The sequence below is a fragment of the Malaclemys terrapin genome, chromosome 21, assembly GCF_027887155.1.
Source record: "Malaclemys terrapin pileata isolate rMalTer1 chromosome 21, rMalTer1.hap1, whole genome shotgun sequence".
NCBI classification, from domain to species: Eukaryota; Metazoa; Chordata; order Testudines; family Emydidae; genus Malaclemys; species Malaclemys terrapin.
In genome coordinates, this window is record NC_071525.1 from 6,409,106 (window position 1) to 6,428,431 (window position 19,326).

Here is a 19,326-nt window from a genome sequence, read left to right on the forward strand (position 1 = left end):
GGTAGTGCTAGCACTTGCACACTCATTTCTGCATTGAGTTTATGGGGGAAAGCATTTCAATTCTCTTGACATCATTTTAGGTTTATATACAGGTGTCAAAAATATCTCAGTGCAGGGAACTCACAGCAACAAAATTCAAGAACTAAATTTCTTGGTAAAATGAGGGCTAAGCTTAGGAAAATACAATTCTACAGAAAGTTATTTAATTAGAAGTTTATTTCAGGAAGCCAATATGAATCTGGGGGGTCGGTTACTTAGAGTGTAAGGTCTTTGGGACAGTGACGGTATGGCATGTAGCAAATAGGACCTTGGTCTGTAGGAGCTACTGCAATGTAAATAAATATCAAAACCTGTTAACAAGTTCACTTTAAAAAAACAACAGCATGTCAGTCTATCTTCTTGGAATCATCATTTCACAATTGTAGTTACTTGTTTCTCTGAAATATGGAATTAAAAATGCTATTGTGAAAAGTGATATATAAGAGCTAGGTATTACTGTATTATACAAGGCAGAATTGATTCCCTCCCGCCCCCCAACGACAACCCGACTGACATATGAACAACACTTAATGTATTTTAAAACTTGAGGGAAGTGCTATTACTTCAATGATAAAGTTACAAGGACAGGTAGTTGCGGTTACAAAAAAGTACAGTGTAAGTTTCCATTAACTGAGAACAATACTAGGAAATAGCAAATACTGCTTATTCCTTTGATACAAACAAAAAATGCAACTATTGCATGAAAGCTATATGCTAGAAAATTAATCCAATACAACAATACATTTTCAATTTATTTGAAATAATTCAGTTTGAAAATCTTTAATTTAAAATTTACAGCACACCGGGAAAGAAACATTTTGTTACAACTAAAAGTCATCAGAAGAGTGCTGCAGGGTTTTTTTTGTTTTGTTTTATTTAACACTGTCATGGCTTTATTCAAAACACAGTTGCACAAAATCAATTACTTCAAAGTTTTTAAGGAAAGGGTTGATAAGGAACTGAACACACTATATACATACTGCCATACAAAGAGCATTAAAATAGGACAAAAACCTCTACAAAATATAAAACCCACCCTTACATATTTGCATGAAAAGACCACCCACCAAGCAAAAAAATTTTAAAAGTTATCTGGAGGCTCTATGTGTAACCTTAAAAAAAAGCTGTACTATCTTGGTTACGTGTCAAGCTGACTGGAAAATGTGGGAACTATATTTAAAATGGTAACACCGTGGAAAAGACTATGTTACTTAGAAAGTCACAATTGCATGTGAGGCTCAGACTTTTGTCACCAGCAGCTGATGCACCACATTGTGAACTGTTTTAAAAAATGTAAGCCTGCATGTTTTATGGAAGGATCTACTAAACCCTCCAAAGATAATTAAATAGTTTAATCTTTATAACATTGGATGATTTAAGGCAGACTTGTTGACTGAAACAAGACTGCTGATAATTTTAGTAATTTCCATCAAAAATCTCTTAATTTCAGTTTAACTCTGTATTTAAGTACAATTTATGTATGCCTCAGTACAAGACAGTCTAGTATAACCTTTATATTGAGAGATTTTTAAGTACATATTTGTAAATAGGAAGGTTTTATCATTTGCTGAGACTAAAAAAGTTAACATTCAAAGAAACATATAGGGGGAAAACTTTGAGATAGTAAAGATGAATACAAAGCAACTGCATTGAACACAGAGCCTCCATGACAAAACAAGGGGTGTGCACTTAAGTTTTTTAATTCATTTAATATTCATACAACAAACATGGGAACTTAGATTGTGGTTGCAAATGTTGTTTCACCAAGTACTTTTCTAGTGTCTTTACAGATATCCATTTAAAATTTTAACCCATTTAATCAATATATTTCCAAATCTTTTGCCAACTGCCTCATACATTCCATTCAAATGCCTTTAAAAGTTGGCTATGCTTTACAACCACATGAACTATGATTTAAGGCTCTATTAAGGAAGAAAACCAACAAGAAATTGGGCTTTGTGGACTTCTTTGCTCATGCGGTTTGTCTGAACTTGATTCAGGAATCATGTATCACATATAGGCTGTGTCTATACAAGCTAAGAGTGTGATTCTCAGTAGTTCAGCCACGGCACGACAATAGCATAGGCAGTAACAGTATGGTTTAGCAGTGCTGAGTACAAACCCACCTGAACCCTATGGGTACATACTCAGCACAGCTAAGTCATGCTGCCATGCTAAATACGATTTATATTCATGCTAGCTCAATGAGAGCTAGCACAAGTACGTGTATGCAAGCTGGAAACCACACCCTTAACTCATGTTGTAGATGTAGCCTTAAAGTCTGCCAGTGTGTGAAATGCCTTATTAAATATTTACAGGTAACTGTGCTATATGGGTGACTCCACTATACAGGTCCAGGAAATACCCCTGGTATCTTTCCACAGTTTAAATCGCAGTTACTGTCAGCCAAGAAAGATATATAATAAAAAAATAGAGTCTCTTGAATAAAGCTGTGTGTGATATTTGGTTGAGTATCTATTTGAAACAATGCAAGTTAGTGTTGCATTGAGATGCCTTGTTTGAAATCCAAATTACAACTGCAAAAGAGGAGTGCTGTGTCTCTGAACTTCTATTTCGCATTGGCTCAAATAGGAAGTGAGAGAGGCCATTGGGGCAGAATTTATTAAGATCTGCCAATCACAATTAACAGTCTGCCAGAGAAAAGCCTGGCCTGCACATCTTCTGCACTTGCAACTGACTACGTGAAGTAGAACAAGTTCCTATAGCTTTCCAAGATAGAAAACTAAGAACTATTTACTGTTGAAATAGGGCCTTTAATGATTTAGCTGCAATCAGATACAAAAATTTAAAAAGTGACCTGCAAAGATGAGAGAATTGAGCTCACACTCATTTTTTGCCTTTTTATGCTTTATAAAGGCTTTAAATTTTTTTATTTTTTTTTTAAGTTTAGAAGAGTGTTTGACGGGGATACCTGCTTGTTTTTACATTAGAAATTGAGGTCCTGTCTCACCTCAAAGACTGATAATTGGGGAACTAATGAAATGACAACATAACGAGCCAAGTGAATGAAAGTTAAGCAAGTAGCAGGGAAAAGGAGTTTTGGTTAGACTGTTAAAAACTTTGGATTGTTTTTTAGTTTGTTTGAAATACCTATTTAACTTCAATGACTAAACATTTTGAAGAAAGCCTTTGTTAAGGATGCCACATCTCCACCACTTCAATTAAAGCATGAGAGCTAATATACATCCTCAAACATATCCAACAAGTCCTCCAAGCACAGTTGAAATTCAGAATAAACAGGGAAAACTAGGCCTTAAACATGTTTAGGCCTTCCTCACAAGTAATAACATAGTAAAAGAGGGCATAAGCTTCCTTCCCTCCCCCCAAAGAAATAATTCACAGGTCACTTTTTTTTTTTTTTTTAAAAGTTAAAATAATCAAGTTGATTCCAAGTAGGACCTGTGGTCAGCTCAATTGGATATAACCAACTTTTCATTTGAAATAGACTGTTGACTTTATCACATTACAGCATCTTTGATTTCAGTTTATATATAACTTTAAAATCTTAAATGAAATTCACCATACTAAACCCATGTAAAAGTCTGTCTTTTTTAATTGTGGACTAATAATGACAAACACTGCAAGCTTGTATAAAACAAAAGAAGTCCAAATAAAATTCTAGGGGAAAACTTGACAATGGGTTCAGTGATTATAAGATTGAAAGTTGTTTTCTACATATGTTCACTACCAGGCTACTACATCTTATTTGGAATGATAAAAAGGGCAAAAATAGTAAAACCACACCTTTCCTATAAAAAGTTAACATGTTATCTTCTGTAAGGACATCTATGGTACATGGAGACATACAGATCTGCATGATCACTATTGCGTATTCTGTAACTTAAAGAGTCTGGTCCTATTTATTTCTATAGTGACTTAATCATCCTCTTCCTCGCCCTCATCTTCAGGATCTCGTTTCCTCTTCTCCCCTTGGACACCCTCTGCTGAGAAAAAGAAGTTTGTATATATTTGATTACACTCAATTTAAACATCAAGAAATTAACATGTGTTGTGCTCTTAGCTATAAAAACTAGCAGACTACTTCAAATTATCTTTTTTCTTCTTATATGCACTCATTACTATACATCTTTATGCTACTGATGGATTTTTTGAAACAACCAGTTTCTTATTTATTCTGAGTAACTCAAGCGAGACATTAAGCTGAACACTCAAACTGTACATACATTTCATACTGGAAACAGGATATTCTTCAATATAATGTACATCTGAATCCTTTCATGTCTAGACTGTAAGTTACCGCATATACTCGTTCATAAGCTGAATATTTTTGGTAAAAAAGTGATGCATTAAAGAGCCGGGGTCGGCGTATAAATGGATCTACACCAAAATTTGATGATTTTAAACTCTATGGAATCATTTAATTGAATATCTAATACATTGTTGTTTTGTTTGCCTGGAGCATCTGCAGTTATGGAGCCCCTCAGCTTCCTGGGGCCAGGGTTTGCTGTTCCCAGCCAATGGGCGCCACTTCCCACAACTCCCATTGGCTGGGAACAGCAAACCGTGGCCACTGGGAGCTAAGGGGCTCCGTGCCTGTGAACACTCCAGGTAAACAAAATGTCCAGGCCCGCTAGCGGCTTACCCAAATGGGCAAGGAGCCACAGTTTGCCAACCCCTGAAATACAGGGTCGGCTTATGAAAGGGTTTTTGCTATTTTTACCTATCCATCTTGGGGGGTCCACTTATAAACAAACGGGCTAATGAACGAGAATATACGGTATAATATATTCAGTAAACCAGATTATATAGAGATTTAAAATGGAGAGAAGACACGTTTAACCTGATTTTGCTTTTACTAACCTACTTTTCTTAATTTTCAACAGTTTCATGTAGGAAATGTGGCAATAATTAATCCAAGTGGCCTATTATGCACTCTTGTGGCCAAAATATGAAATGCAATTTAAAAAAATTAAGATTTGACATTCTCAGGCAATCATTTTCTGGCCATTTAAACATCCTCACTGACTGCTTTACTGTCACGGTGAATAAGACGAAGTGGATTGTTAACACCTTGAATGTGTCTTGAATGTCCCTTGAAATGTACATTAAGTACTTATACTAAACAATCTGTTCCATCTTGTATTTAGCTGTGACACTCTGAGTATGTTTTCCAGACCTGAGTATGTTTTCCAGACCTGAAGAGCTCTGGGTAAGCTTGAAAACTCATCTCTCTCACCAACAGAAGTTGATCCAATACAAGATATTACCTCACCCACCTTTCTCTAATATCCTGGGACCAACATGGCTACGACACTGCATAGTTCAATATCGGTGATTTTAAAATCCAGATTACAAATCTCCAAAGAGGTATTCAGTTAAACCAAGCGTGTAGAACAAAAGTCTACTAATGCAATCAAGCATGTGTCTACTAGTCTACATTTAATATAGAAATTGGCTTCAAAGGGCTACACAAAAACTCTTTTCACCCTGTAAATCTCTCTAAATCTGGCCAGTCCTTACTGAAAATGAGCAGAACCACATAAGTAACTCACCCAACCCATCACAGTATGTAGATGTTTACTACACAGTAGCAGGATTACACTACTGCCACTAACAGAACAATTATTATTAATCTAGTATTCAAAAACATGCTGGGCATTTTATAAACATATAAACAGACACTCTAAAGGGAGGGAAGGGTATAATCCAAAGTTTTCCTTTTTTGCACGTTTTTTTTTTTTGCCACCACTTTTGTATATTTGCCATTTGATTGGCAGTTTGTTTGTAGCCTTTGCCTATTAAGTGTAAGGCTTACCCAATTTCTCGTTGATTCTTTTCATACTTATTGTATGCATGAATATACAGAAGTATCCCATTGGTACCATGCAAAGAGAACTCAATATTCTCAGATAGAGTTTAAGATCATTCCCTCTAACAATAGGACATGCCACTATTCCTTGATACTAGCAATACACTTCGTACCAATATATTCTCCAAGTAGGATGAATTTCCTTTATTTTTGTTAGTTACCAAGCAGCTCGTCACTTTGCTTGTTTATATTCTCAACGTTCTTAGGTCTCGAGATTAAGTCAAACAGAACTCTTTTCCCTCAGACATCTATTTCCAAGCCTTTGTCTATATTTATAGGAACTACATAAGACAGTAATGTATGGAATTTCACTTAAACTCTTTAAGAAGCTACTGAAAGAGACTAGTTGGATTTTTCCCCCCATCTAATGGGAATGCAGCCCTTAAACAGGACATTGTTTTTTGTTTTTTCTTAAATGACACCTTCTTAAAATATTTTATGGAGATGCCATGGGGGTGGGAGGGGTTGGAGGGCTTTGCAAGGGATCCCAAAAGTGCTGCTTTTAAGCCCTAACCAGGGAATTCAGACACTTCTGATGCATTATTAATGAACCTCTTTTAAACCTGCGATAAATGAAGTTTACAAAGTTCATGCAACATCCCCACCTTAGGAAGTTAGATTTCTGTAGCTCCCTTGGCAACTTTCCCCTTATACGCTTCAGGACACTAAAATATTTCTATAAAAATGCTTAGAAAATTGTTTTTGTTCACTTTCACTCAAAAGTTAAGTGTTAAGATATACTGGTTAAGGGAGAAGAGATAGCTGAGCAGCCGTGCATTGCTTCATATGCTAAATGCCTAACTTTTGAAATCTTTCATAACCCCATATCAGGATACCTTCTTTCCCTGTGTTTACATACCTTCAAACAGACCAGCTAGACAGACATAATTTATACTAAATGGACTGCTAGTCTCAACCTCCTAAATTACAGAAGTTGAAAGAATCAATTCAGAAAGGTTCTGAAACATGCTACTTTCACAGTGAAACTTACCTTCTTCCTCATCACCTCTTTCTTCAACATAGTCATCGTCATCTTCTTCATCCTTCACAATATGAAATATTTAATCAGATTTTTAAAAATTGCAGTATACCTAGGGTTAGTTTAAGCAGCCTATACTTTAGAGAAAACTGAACAAAGAACTTATTCTGTTTAGTGATCACATTCTGTATTTACTTTCTTTCAGTTTATTACTATACAGCTGTATGAAGACAGGAGGCCAAATTCTTCTCTATATTGCACTTAACTGGGTTGCACAGATATATAAAATCAGAATTTGGCCTGTAGTCTGAGTTTTTTCATTACTTCCCACTTATCAGTCCTTTGTGATGCCACCAGGAACTTCCTTAATATGTCATTTTGTAAGACAGTACAACGAATGAGCTTTTATCAAAATGTTACAGAAATAGAGGATTGTGAAAATATATGGAGAAATTACGGCAGCAAGAAAAGATGAACTAGGAACAGATCTAATTTTTTGCTACTAATGTCAATAAAAAAAATACAGTAAATGTCAGAGTTGTTTATAAACAATGAGAAGCAAGTTGCTCTTTCAGATTTGCAGTTGGCAAACTGGCTTAAATTGGACCAACTTGTTACTGCAAACCCCAGACAAGATCACACAACGTTGTGAGATCTCTGCAGTACAGCAAGATTCGATGAAAAACTGAACCTTATTTACTAAAGCAGTAACTGCTAATGTTATACACATTAATTACATTACACCATCTGGTAAAAATTTGAAGGCATTACAGTTAAAATTGTATCTATAATTTTGTCTTTAAACACAAAACAAATTTAAGACAGGTTCTTGCTGAATTTATAAGGGAAGCTTTGAATTAGACTGCTTATTTCAAGGTCTGGTTTAAATGGCATATAATTTGGCTGATTCTAGCCCTCATTTATGCTTTCCAAAATATGATAAAAATCTGACCAGCTTGGACTTCCCGAACTGCATGCTCAATATAGGCCACTATCAGTAGCAAATAAAAAGCATCCTCACTATCTAGCTCTGTTGTGCTACCATGGTTTCCAACTCCTCTAAAGCCCTTTTTAATGCATGCTGTAATTCCTTGTCGCCCAAAAGCAACTGTATAGAGAAGCTACTGACTCATTGAAGATTTTAACATTGAAGAATTTCTGTTCTCATTCCAAACCCTTGTTTGTCCATTCTCCAGAGGAATTTCCAAAAGGTTCTTACTCAACTCCTCAAATCAAATGTAGTTCTACCTTCTGGTAGTGACTTTCAGCGATCACCTCCTCAAAACCTTTTATCAGAGCATTGAGATTACAGAATTCTGCAAGACTATACAAAGCCCTGAAAGTTCTATAAACACTTCATTATGATTAATAAAATGAAGACCACCAAAGAACAGGGGTTCTCAAACTGTGGTGTATGTATCACTGGTGGTACATGCACAACAGTCATGTGGAATGCAGGTTGGTTTGAAGAATAATATAGGTTGAACCTCTCTAGTCCGGCACCCTTGGGACCTGACCAGTACCTAATCAGAGAATTTGCCGAACGACGGGAGGTCAATATTGTAGCAAACGAGTCTCTTTATTTTTATCGCAACGAGGCGAATAAACGGAACAACACTTGTGATGCTGCCTAGCCAAGGCTTACCAGCTCTCTTCATAACAAAGTGTTAGTATTGTTACACAGTTTTACTGTATTGGTACAAGGAAATAAATAGATACAGCATAAAAAATACAAAATAAAATCATGCCGGACCGAGCGTGCCGAACTAGAAAGATTCAACCTGTATTAAAATAAGAATCTGTTATAACTACACTGAAAAATTATGAAGGTGGTATTCCAAATACTTTTGGTTCTAAATGTGGTACAGAAGGTCTCAAGAGTGTGAGAACTGCTGCTATACAGAAACAAAAATAAATACACTTCCTCCATACAAAAAAAACAGGTTAAGTGTCTAGCTGTCAGAGACAGGATTCCTGTGTTTTATTGCTAACTGCCACTGATTCATGTAGCCATGATTAGGTCACCTCACTTCTTCCTGCGCTTAGTTCACACATCTAAACTTACCAGCCTCTCTCAATAAGCTTGTGTTAGTGAATGTTTGTAAAGGTCTCTGCGATCCTTGAATTAAGGTGGTAATTTTGATACTAGCTTTGCAGAAGTGCTGAGAGGAGTTACAGATGAACCAAGGGGATAAAAATTCCACCCCATGTAAAATAGGATTAGTTACAAAAAGCTTGATTCCGCCCCCATGTTTAATTTTAATGTTACTCAGATAAAGAAGCATTGACTATTATTGTTGCTACTGTAGATTACCTAGTCAAAAACAAGGATATCTTCTTCACTTTGTCTATAAAAAAAAAAAGTTACCTACTTTACTCCAAAAAATATTCTAATCTGACAGTTTAGTTGGTAGTAGTGTACAATTCAACATGGGGGAGGGGAGAGAGGGTCTTGATTTTTCTAGCTTACAGAAATTGCAGACATTTTTCATTTTAGGTGGTGGGATGGAAGTTTAGAAAAATCAAAGCCATATTCTTAAGAGACATGCAGAGATATTTAGTTGATAGGCAACATTCATGCTCAACTAAGTACACCGGACCCTCGCTAGAACGTGTGTCTATATAGCGCGAATTCGCATATAACGCGGTCGCGGCCATGGATCCCAAATTTAATTACTTTAATTGCAATTCATTTTAACGCGGTACCACGCATGGATCCCAAATCCCGTGTTCTAGCGAGGGTCCAGTGTACTTCAGAGAAAGAACTTTATCAGCAAAATCTAAAGTGGTCATTTGCTTTACATAAATCTAGCATTGTATAAGAATCAGTTTCTACAAAACGAACTTGTGTTTAGCCATATAGCCTCATGAAAATCCTAAATCCCAGAAACAGAGTTTGTGAAATTAAAACTTCTTGGACTGAATAGCTGAAAAAGTATAAATTTACCTGAATCTCCTCTTTCATCAGATATGAAAGGCCCACTTCCTCCTCCTCTTCTTCACCCTCCCCCAAATCTGAACCTCCATCATCTTCATCATCATCCTCTTCATACTCTCCTGGTGGACCAGCTTCATCCTCATCTTCATCATCATCCTCATCTCCTTCTGAAAGAAAGGAAATAGTTCTATATATCCTTGCTTAAAACTTGATGATTTGTTCATAAACTCATCTTACATGCTTCCCAAAAACCTAAGACAACTCAGTTAAGAGGTCTTCTCTGGAAATTTTAAAAAATGGACAGCATCCTGGAGAAAAGAGAGACTATTTAAAATATATGAAGACTATAAATGTATAAAACATAACTTAACAAGCATTTAGATACCAAGGGTGATAGGACAAGGTCCCTGATCCTACAAGTGACTCTTCTGCAGATCCCTAAGCCTGCAGCGATCCTCAGAGAAGTCAGAGGAAAAGGGGGAGGAGGGGTGTCTGCTGCACAGAGTCACTTGTAGATCAAGGTCTAAAATTTAAAAGGACAGCCAGCTTAACACAATACTCTTGACTGAATTTTATTTCCTATTAGTTCCAGGAAACACCTACAGTTTAGAGAAGAGATCTAATTTTTATTTTGTACATTTGCAGCAGCACATAGCCACTCTGACAGTTTCTCTCAAATAGGCAGTTTTGCATAGGGTATTTTATGCAGCTACAGGAAAGACATTTTAAATGCAAGTGTGAACCACAAAGGCTGGCAGGTGGAATTTAGGGACAGGTTTAGTATCAAACTATTTTTTAAACTTTTTTTTAAATTTACTAAATTTCTGGTTGATGTCTATTAAGAGATTTTCAGATACTATTAGGTTTACTTATCTTTTGTTTACACTTTCAAAATAGAGCATTTGACACATTTAGCTTCTCTTTGGTGACATTCTCTTAAAGCACACAACTCAGATTTAAGTATGAGGGCAGATCTAATTTAAAGCGAAGTACAATCCACCAGAATAGCAGCATGGAGACACTCATGGACAGCTCTATGTGAAACAAACATTTCAGATGTCTTTCATAACTCTTTGGATCATGATCACTAAAGCTAACAGTATTTAAAGAAAGGCTTGCATTGAAATCAATGCAGAAATTGTAATAACTTTGCACTTCTACAGAGCCTTCCATCTAATTTCAGAACCATTTATAAACAAACGTGAATGAATTAGCCCTCAATAGCAACAAAGAAAGTGGTATCCCTATTTTAGCAATAAGGAAAACCGATGCTTGAGGTCACAAGGGGATTCCAATACTAGCTCTGCCACAGGCCTCCTGTTCATTGACTCCCACTCTTGTGATACAAGTATGCTTACTGAAATATAATTTCCACATAGATCAGATACGAAGTGAGAAAACCCTCCTCAAAACAGCTTTAACAAAATGGATTACCACTAGCTCGCTTACTTATTACTTTTAATGTAATCATATCTTTGCTCAAGTACAAGCCTCTCTCATCTAACAAGAATTGCAAAACATTCTTTACTATGTTCTGAGTGCAGTTCTTCCTATTATAACTCAGCATAAGCATCATTTGAATGAGTGAATGCTACAGATCTATACTGCAAAAATGTAGCTTATGTTATTGTGCTACTGAAGTCAGTCACTCTAGTCTCAACTTTAGATATTGATAATGTAAAGTATATTTTTAGTTATTAGCTATAGCACATTTAGAAAAATTACCCTCATCTTCCTCCTCTTCTGAGTCAGGTGCCTCGTTATCTTCCTGATCAAATCCATCTAGGTATGTGATTTGGTGAAGCAGCTCAAAAACGCTTTCTCTGTAATCCTCCAGGTTTGTGATCTCACAATTGAACAAGTCGAGACTCTTCAAGTTTTTAAGATTTTGCTGAAAATGAAGAATTAAGAGTACTCATCTTTTTCTTCCAGTTAACACACAGTAACTACTTGGTACCTTGAACCTTTGTGAAGTTGCAAGTCTTAGCCTAAACATAATAGGCTGTGTACTCAGCTACACAATTTACTTTGTAGTCACCATCTTGGTCCTCCATTCTCTGCAATGACTCCCCTTTTTTTATATTATATACATATATATACACACACACACACACACACACAGAGAGTTCAGTATAAAGTCTCTGCTCTGATAATTAAAAAAGCCCCCCATAAGGTCACTAAGATATCACTTGTCCCTCTGCATCCATGAGCTTTCTTAACAGCTATCTTCCACGAGAAGAGTGAAACTATTCAGGAGGTGGCTTGCAAAGGCAGAAGAGAGAACTTAAGACAGACACTGGACCTACTCTGTGGAACTTACCCCTCATTTCTACACAAATACAAAACTACTCACGCACACAAGCCAATTCCTAGGAGCTAATCAACCTATTTCTCCTATAAATGTGGAAGAAATAAAGGTGGGTTCCCCCCTCCCCGTTTTTTTAGATACCCAAGAGTGGCTCCGATCCTGCAATTAAAGGGGTCATTACATCAAAACACACTACAGAACTTGTAGTGCTCCATGGAAGAGTCTATAACACCAGCTGGCGTGCAGCAAGCTGGGGTACACCTAACAGAGCTTGCAGATAACCTTAAAAAGAGTTCTAGTACAAGTGACTCCCAAACTTTTCCCATACTGCAGAACATCTCTTCAAAAAGATAGTGGGAGGTGTCCATGAAACTCTCAGTCACTTAACATTCTTGTAGCAACTATAATTGCTTACATAGAAAAGTTACTAGGCAAGTAATTATTGTATTTTTAGTTTATTTTGGTGTATTTTAGCAACTGAAAGCCAAGGAGGATCAGCAATATATAGATAGCCAGCACTACACGGACTATAGACCACAGTTTGACAACCTCTGATCTGGTCTATGCCCCGGCTAACACAGGATAGCTTCCGATAGTAAATTTTCAAATGCTATCTTGATTGAACTATGGGAGATGAATTTATTACAGCAGAGTTATTCAATACAGGACTGATTGGGATACTGACAAATTTAGAAAGAAAACACCCAAGCGTTACTTGAACTGGCAAAAAAACCTGAAGTATGGAAAAAGTAAACAATATTTTGCTCTCTGGATACCCCCTTTCAGTTTTGTTGAATCTATACACAGGCAGCTAAACCACCCAGTTCATTATTGTTTTGTATTTTACTGATCTCCTATGTAACACTAGCTTAAACCCCATTTATTGCATTTATTCATTGTACTTTTAAGGCATTCCTATTGTCAGCCACTTACAACCAATACTATTGTGTTCAATATTATGATCTCCTATTTTTTTTAAACATTTGATACTTTTTTTTTTTTAATTTAGAGATTTAACAGTGCCTTACAATTCTTTAAGAACCAAAACAAAACCAAAAAAACTACTTTATACTTACAAGGGCTTCCACAGTGCTAAGATCTTTGATTTTGTTGCCACTTAGATTTAGGTATGTGAGATTCGGACATTTTTCTGCCAGGACTTCCAGGCCTCCTGAAATGATGTTGTCACTCAATTCCAACTATTATACACAAAAATTGGATAATTAGATGGCTGGTTTCACTGCTGTCGAAATTAAGAGCTTCGATTTTATTATAACAATATTGAGGGGAGGGATACCCCAGTGGTTTGAGTATTGGGCTGCTAAACCCAGGGTTGCGAGTTCAATCCTTGAGGGGGCCATTTAGGAATCTGGGGCAAAAATCTGTCTGGGGATTGGTCCTGCTTTGAGCAGGGGGTTGGACTAGATGACCTCCTGAGGTCCCTTCCAACCCTGATATTCTAGGAACAATAAATGCATCACAAGACCACTTGACTTCCTATAAAACCCTCAGACAACTTACATAAAATAAAGTTTGCTTAAAAACAAAAGAACCTATATTGTTATGTGTACATATTTCCAAAGCCTAACATTTTACTTATTTCCACAGCACTTTTCTATGTGCCTGGTCCAGATAATTCATTTAAGTTTCATACTTGGGTCCCCATCCTTCACTTTAAGTCTGTGTGGTCCCATTGACTACAACTGGACTATTCACACTTAGCAGTTAGTTTATCATATGCTTAAATTTTTTCAGGATTGGGACCTTACTTTTTAGCAGAAAGTGAAACCTGACATTAGATCATTGTACAGGTTTTATTTAGACATAATGGGCAAAATCCTGGTTCCATTACTCATGGGTGAAACTCTCAGTTACTCCAATAGAACTGATGTTTCATCCTCTGGATGGGTTTTCACCTAATATATTTCATCTCCAGCCCCTCCCTCTCTCTTTCTATTCAACTACATGAAATATCTTTAACCTAATCATAAATTGTAATATTGTACTTTTGATCACTGCCTCAGACATTAATCGGTGCAAGTTACATGTGTTAATTGTCAATCTCTGTTTGAAAGACTACTTTGAAGTTTACAGAAATTACAAAGGATAATTTCTAATTTGAAGCAATTAGGTTCAGGATCTCAGATCTCATTTTTAAATTAGTTATGCACATGACAGAGTACACACATTAATGACCTTGTATGAATATTATCGGTGTATTTTATTAATAAAATAAATAATTAAAAGCCACAGCATCAATGGAAATGCTACTATCATGAGAAGGATATATCAGAAACTAATTTCTAGTGTTGAATAGATAAGCCACTTATTGTTCCAAGAGTTCTTGGACAAGAATAATTTGAACATAATTTAAAAATACCCACACCAATTTTAAATCTTGAAAAGTTTAAACCGGTATAATTTCACAGCCCTGCAAACACATTTTAGTAAGATATTTAAATATGACGCAAATGTGATTGTGAATACTGAAAGGGTACAAGAAGCTGTGTTAACCAAAGATTTTTACATAAAGAGGTGTATACATCTGGCAAAAGAGAACTGACTTTTAGTCTAGAGATACCAAGTATCAGATGGGTAGCTGTGTTAGTCTGTATCCACAAAAACGAGAAGTCCGGTGGCACCTTAAAGACTAACAGCCTTTAAAGTCTAAAGATACATACCTTTCGGAGTTTACTTAAGGTGGGGAGTCTGGCCAGTGATGTCAGTTCTACATTGGCCATACTGAGAAACTCTAGCTCTTTAAATGACTCATTCAGGCCTTCAATTTCACCATTGCTGGATCGACAGTTATCAAGCACCAACTCTGTCACCTTCAAACAGAATATAAAGTCATTCTTAGGGTTAAAGAAGACCATTAAGCATGCTGAACTTTATCTAAACCAACAGCTTGAAGAGTTAACCAATTAAGACAACATGTTTTATTTTTCACTTAGGCAAAAACTGAAGTTATCAGAGGCCTACAGTCACCACAATTAACACTGCCAACCTACTAAAAAAGTACATAGTGTAAACTTGCAGCAGTCGAGTTTGAAGCATGGTCATATAAAAAGGAATATATGTAAGAGGCAAACTTTAGCATGTAAATGGTCAGAAATATATGGCTTCAGACAACACAACCAAAATGATGCACGTGGGCCTTTATATGGATAGAAACATAGGAGTTGCCAAACCAGATCAGATCAATGGTCCATCAAATAAAGTATCCTGTTTCAGATAAAGGACAGTACTAGATGCATCAGAGGAAGGTGCAAGGAACCCCATGCACACTGGACAATTAAGGAATAATATGCCATTAAAGGAAATACCATTACTTAAGTGGTTAGCTTATATCCAGAAGCATGAACGTTTAATATCCCCAAATTTTGTTAATTCTACTAATTTAACTGGATATTCTCATTACCCATAAAAGAACCTAATCCTTTCCCAAATCCTACTAAAGCTCTTTGCCTCAATATCTTGTGGCAGTGAGTTCCACAGGTTAATTATGCATTAAAGTATTTCCTTCTATGTGTTTTAAATGTGTTACTGTATTTCACAGAATGTCTTATATTTACCCTTTCTCATAATAAGACTGCCTAATTAACCTTCTTTATACCATTTACTGTTTTGTATACCCCTCTTGTGGGTTATAACAGGCATGGGCACTACATTTCCCCACAAAACTCTGACATTTTAAATGTCCTACCTGGGGGGGGGGGGGGGGGGGGGGAGGATCCAGTCCAATATTAGTTAGTATGTAAAGTTCAGCTTTGAAATAAGGGTGGCTCTGAAGAACATCACACTTGTTGACAGACAACTTATTGGTCATTTTGGTGGATAACAGACAAATAAGAGGTACAAAATGTAGAGCCTTATTTCACATCACTACAGAGAGGGGAAAGTACAAGTGGCATCTTGGCTTTGGTCTTACTTTTGTCAGTTTGAGCTAAAGCCTCAACATTGTTTTAAATAAAATGTGTAGAGGTTTTTTCTGTAAAAACAAAAACAAACAAATCTTTTATAAAACATTGGAACTATTCTGTTGGGGCTACTCCAGTCTCTTCAGTTAAATGTTTATGCTAATCTAAATGCATATTTAGGCTTTTAGAAACATCTGGTCCAGAAATCATCAAAATATGTATTGTTTATTCAACTAATGTTTTTTATGCACTTATACATTCACAGTAAATCAGGTCAATCTCTCAGCCTGGCACTAAGTAACAACACTTTTGGATATCAACCTATCTGGACTTTACTCTTGGGGCACCTAGACATACTGGTCAATAGCATTCTTACTGACCTAAATGCAAAAACATCTGCTGGAGCCACAAATCATTTGTTGGCTGAGTTCAACAGCAGGGAAGCGAAGACTGCAAGTTGATCACATAGCAGTCAATGAAATTACCATAGGAGATTAACTGTACCTCACCCCCCCCTAAAAAAGTAGAGTGCACCAAAATCCTTCCCAATGCAGAACACAATATATATAAATGAGTATGATCACCTGAAAATGACTGCATTAAACTTCTGTTAAATACTTTTGTTTGAAGTTCCAGACAATCTATAGGAACACACTTATCTATATACAATTGAATCTTACAATGTAAGCACACACCCTGGACTCCCCCATTTAAGAAGAGGTTCATTATGATTAGAATTGCTTTTATCTGCCTGAAGAGGAAATAAAACGTTAAGAAAAATATTTGACATGCAAGCTGCACATTGCAATGCACTTCAGGACTTTCATCCTACTTCGCTATACAAGAAACAAAAAAAGTTTCACTATAAGCAGGTTCCATTTCCACTGGACTTTTGTTTTGAAGTTCAGTTAGAGCGGCAGGGGCTGGCCTTCTCTCAGCACTCTACACCTCCAGTCCACTCCCATCACAGAGTTACTTAGAGGAACTACCTGACTCTAGCTGCATGGCGGGCATAGAGACGCGAACCCTGTTGTACGTGACCTCGCAAAACCGAACCTTATTGCTTGGTGGGTGGAGGTACAAACGCGAAGCCTATCTTGTCTCTGATGACTGAGCAGGACCTAACAGCAATCGCCTTATCTGCCTTTAGCCATTAGGAAGGCCGGTTATAAGCAGTATGATTTCAAGGAAAAGAGAGGAGGGTGCCATTACCCCATCATGCGCTCACTGGGCAGAGCTGAAAACTCAGGGAAGGAAGGGGGTGGGAAGGAGAAAGAAGAGAATAAAAACGATGTAATTCAAAATAAACGGCTCCAAATGTCAGAAGAGAAAGAAGGGAGGGAAAGCATTTTACAAAGAGGTTTTACAAAAATTGCCTGCCTCTTGCAGATTACTGGAAAAGGACTGCAGGAAATCAGTCATGTACCCAGACAGTTCTAAAATGGATTCGGTGCAACTCTGACCTGTTTACAATATCCACGTAGTAGAAGTTAAAAATAAATAAGGCAAATCACGGCAGCGATGGCAACCAGAAGAGGGATCATAAAAGTTACGGATTCCAACGTGTTCATCAGCCCCAAAAGGCAGCTCTAGCTTGAAGGGTCGTAAAAAACCTCCCCAAAACCTACAGATACTGAAGCATGGTGGGTGACCCACATTTTCCCGTGCACAAGAGTTAAGTTAGCAGAGAAGGCGGGGAAAGGAGAAAGAAGTTCTCACTCTAAATGCAGCATTGACACCAAACGGGGAAACACCCTTAATTTCAATCGAGAACTAGCCTGCAAAAAGCTAAGAAGGGAGTCCCCCAAACGTGGGCGACCCCGATCCGCAGCTCCGAGAAGGGGCTGCCGGGGGAGGGTGTTAATTTCTGCTCTCGGATCACCCCGAGGACCCTCTTAAACCGTGCCAATCGCCCGGGGCAGGGGGCCCATCCCAGGCACGGGCTGCCCCACTTGTCCAGCGCCGCGCTCGCTTTGCCGGGACTGGACGCCCGGCCACGGGGTGGGAGTGGGGGGCAGGCGGAGAGGGCTGCGGAGACACCGCGGCGGTCTGCAGAACAGCCAGGGGTTACGCGGGTGCACAAGCCGCCTCCCCAGGAACCTTTCGAGGCGGAGGGAAGGGACCGGGGGGGGGGGGGGACGCGGCGGCCTCGCAGCGCGGAGGCGCCCGGCCCCACGTGGCGGCTGCCCCCCGGGCGATGTATCAGCTGTTCAGCAATGGGGAGCCGGGGGGCGTCACGTCCCCTCACCTTCTCCGGGGCCCGATTCCTCAATTCCAGCGTGATGCGCTTCTTCATCTCCATCTCCCCCCCTCCCTGAGGCCCCCGCGCCGCGAGGGAGGGACGCGCCGCCGGGCCGACGCCGCTGTTGCAAATGGAGGCAAGAGTTGGGGCTCGAACTCCTCCAGCAGCCGCCCCACCCCCTCCCCTGGTACAAACACGCAGCTCCTGCCTCCTCAATGGCCGCTCGCGCACTGAGCCTCCATGACACGGCGCACGGGGCCCCCTCCCGGACGCCCCGCCTTCGCGGAAGCGTTGCCGCCCCGCCACCCATTGGCCCAGAAGGGCTTCACTTCGGGGCGAGGGGATTGGCTCCTCCGGACGCCCGTCAAAGTGCGCCTCTTTCGAGCCCCGCGCGGCGCGGCGCTTTTCCTGTCTTTGTGGGCTTGGCGCGCGGCTAGCCCATGTGGTCTCTACCGCAGGGGTAGGGTCCTGCCTAGTGCACGCGTGTGCAGACAGCTGACGTAAGGGGTGCCTTGTGTATGGCCGTGATACAGGTATGCGCGAAACTTGCAAGGCAAACCTGCATTACATAAATATCTGTGCCCTCCCAGGCTCGGATACAAACTGGTTTCTGGCCCCAGTGCACAAACTTCATTGGCTAAATTGAGACCATTTAGCACTTATTTTGTGTTCTACAAATCTAGGGTCAGGGCTGGGGCAGAGTGTTGGGGTGCAGGAGAAGATGGGTGTGCTGGCTCTGGGAGAGGGCTTAGGGCTGGTTTGGTGTGCTGGCTCTGGGAGGGGGCTGGGGGTTGGGATACGGCCTCCTGCTGGGGGGCACTTACCTTTAAGGCAGGCTCCCTGCCTACCCCGGCCCCACGCCGCTCCTGGAAGGGGCCAACATTTTGTGATGATGTTCCTTTGGGAGAGCTGTGGCAAGCAACAAGAGAGTTTGCTCTCTGCCTTAATCTCTCTAACTAGAGTTAATTCTTGAGTCAGAATTGCTTTCTAGGAAATGGGTATTAGTGTTTGGGCTGAAATTCCTGAAACGGGATTGCCTATATGCTGTT

General features: G+C 38.9%; 1 protein-coding gene across 4 annotated transcripts; it reads right to left on the reverse strand.

Moving 5' to 3' along the window:
• Positions 1–765: 765 nt before the first annotated feature.
• On the reverse strand, positions 766–18,516 carry ANP32E (acidic nuclear phosphoprotein 32 family member E). Of its 4 annotated transcripts, none has more exons than XM_054010331.1 (7): positions 18,284–18,516; positions 14,797–14,946; positions 13,192–13,314; positions 11,533–11,698; positions 9,817–9,974; positions 6,882–6,933; positions 766–4,004 (listed from the first exon to the last, which is right to left on the reverse strand). In XM_054010331.1, exons 1-7 carry the CDS (start codon positions 18,335–18,337, stop codon positions 3,937–3,939), a joined length of 771 nt encoding a protein of 256 aa, XP_053866306.1. In that variant the 5' UTR covers positions 18,338–18,516; the 3' UTR covers positions 766–3,936. The 4 variants fall into 4 exon arrangements, with proteins under 4 accessions (XP_053866306.1, XP_053866303.1, XP_053866304.1 ...); XM_054010328.1 differs by having other exon boundaries at positions 9,817–9,971; positions 18,284–18,422; XM_054010329.1 differs by having other exon boundaries at positions 766–4,001; positions 18,284–18,422.
• Between the last annotated feature and the right edge of the window lie 810 nt (positions 18,517–19,326).

What these genes read in the sequence shown, in the direction of transcription:
- ANP32E (XM_054010331.1), bottom strand. Translation starts at nt 18,337, where the DNA reads ATGGAGATGAAGAAGCGCATCACGCTGGAATTGAGGAATCGGGCCCCG. An exon ending in GGAATCGGGCCCCGGAGAAG is followed by an intron (nt 14,947 to 18,283) that starts GTGAGGGGACGT and finishes TTCTGTTTGAAG; the next exon opens with GTGACAGAGTTGGTGCTTGA. An exon ending in AGAAGAGGAGGAAGATGAGG is followed by an intron (nt 9,975 to 11,532) that starts GTAATTTTTCTA and finishes CCTTTCTTTCAG; the next exon opens with AAGGAGATGAGGATGATGAT.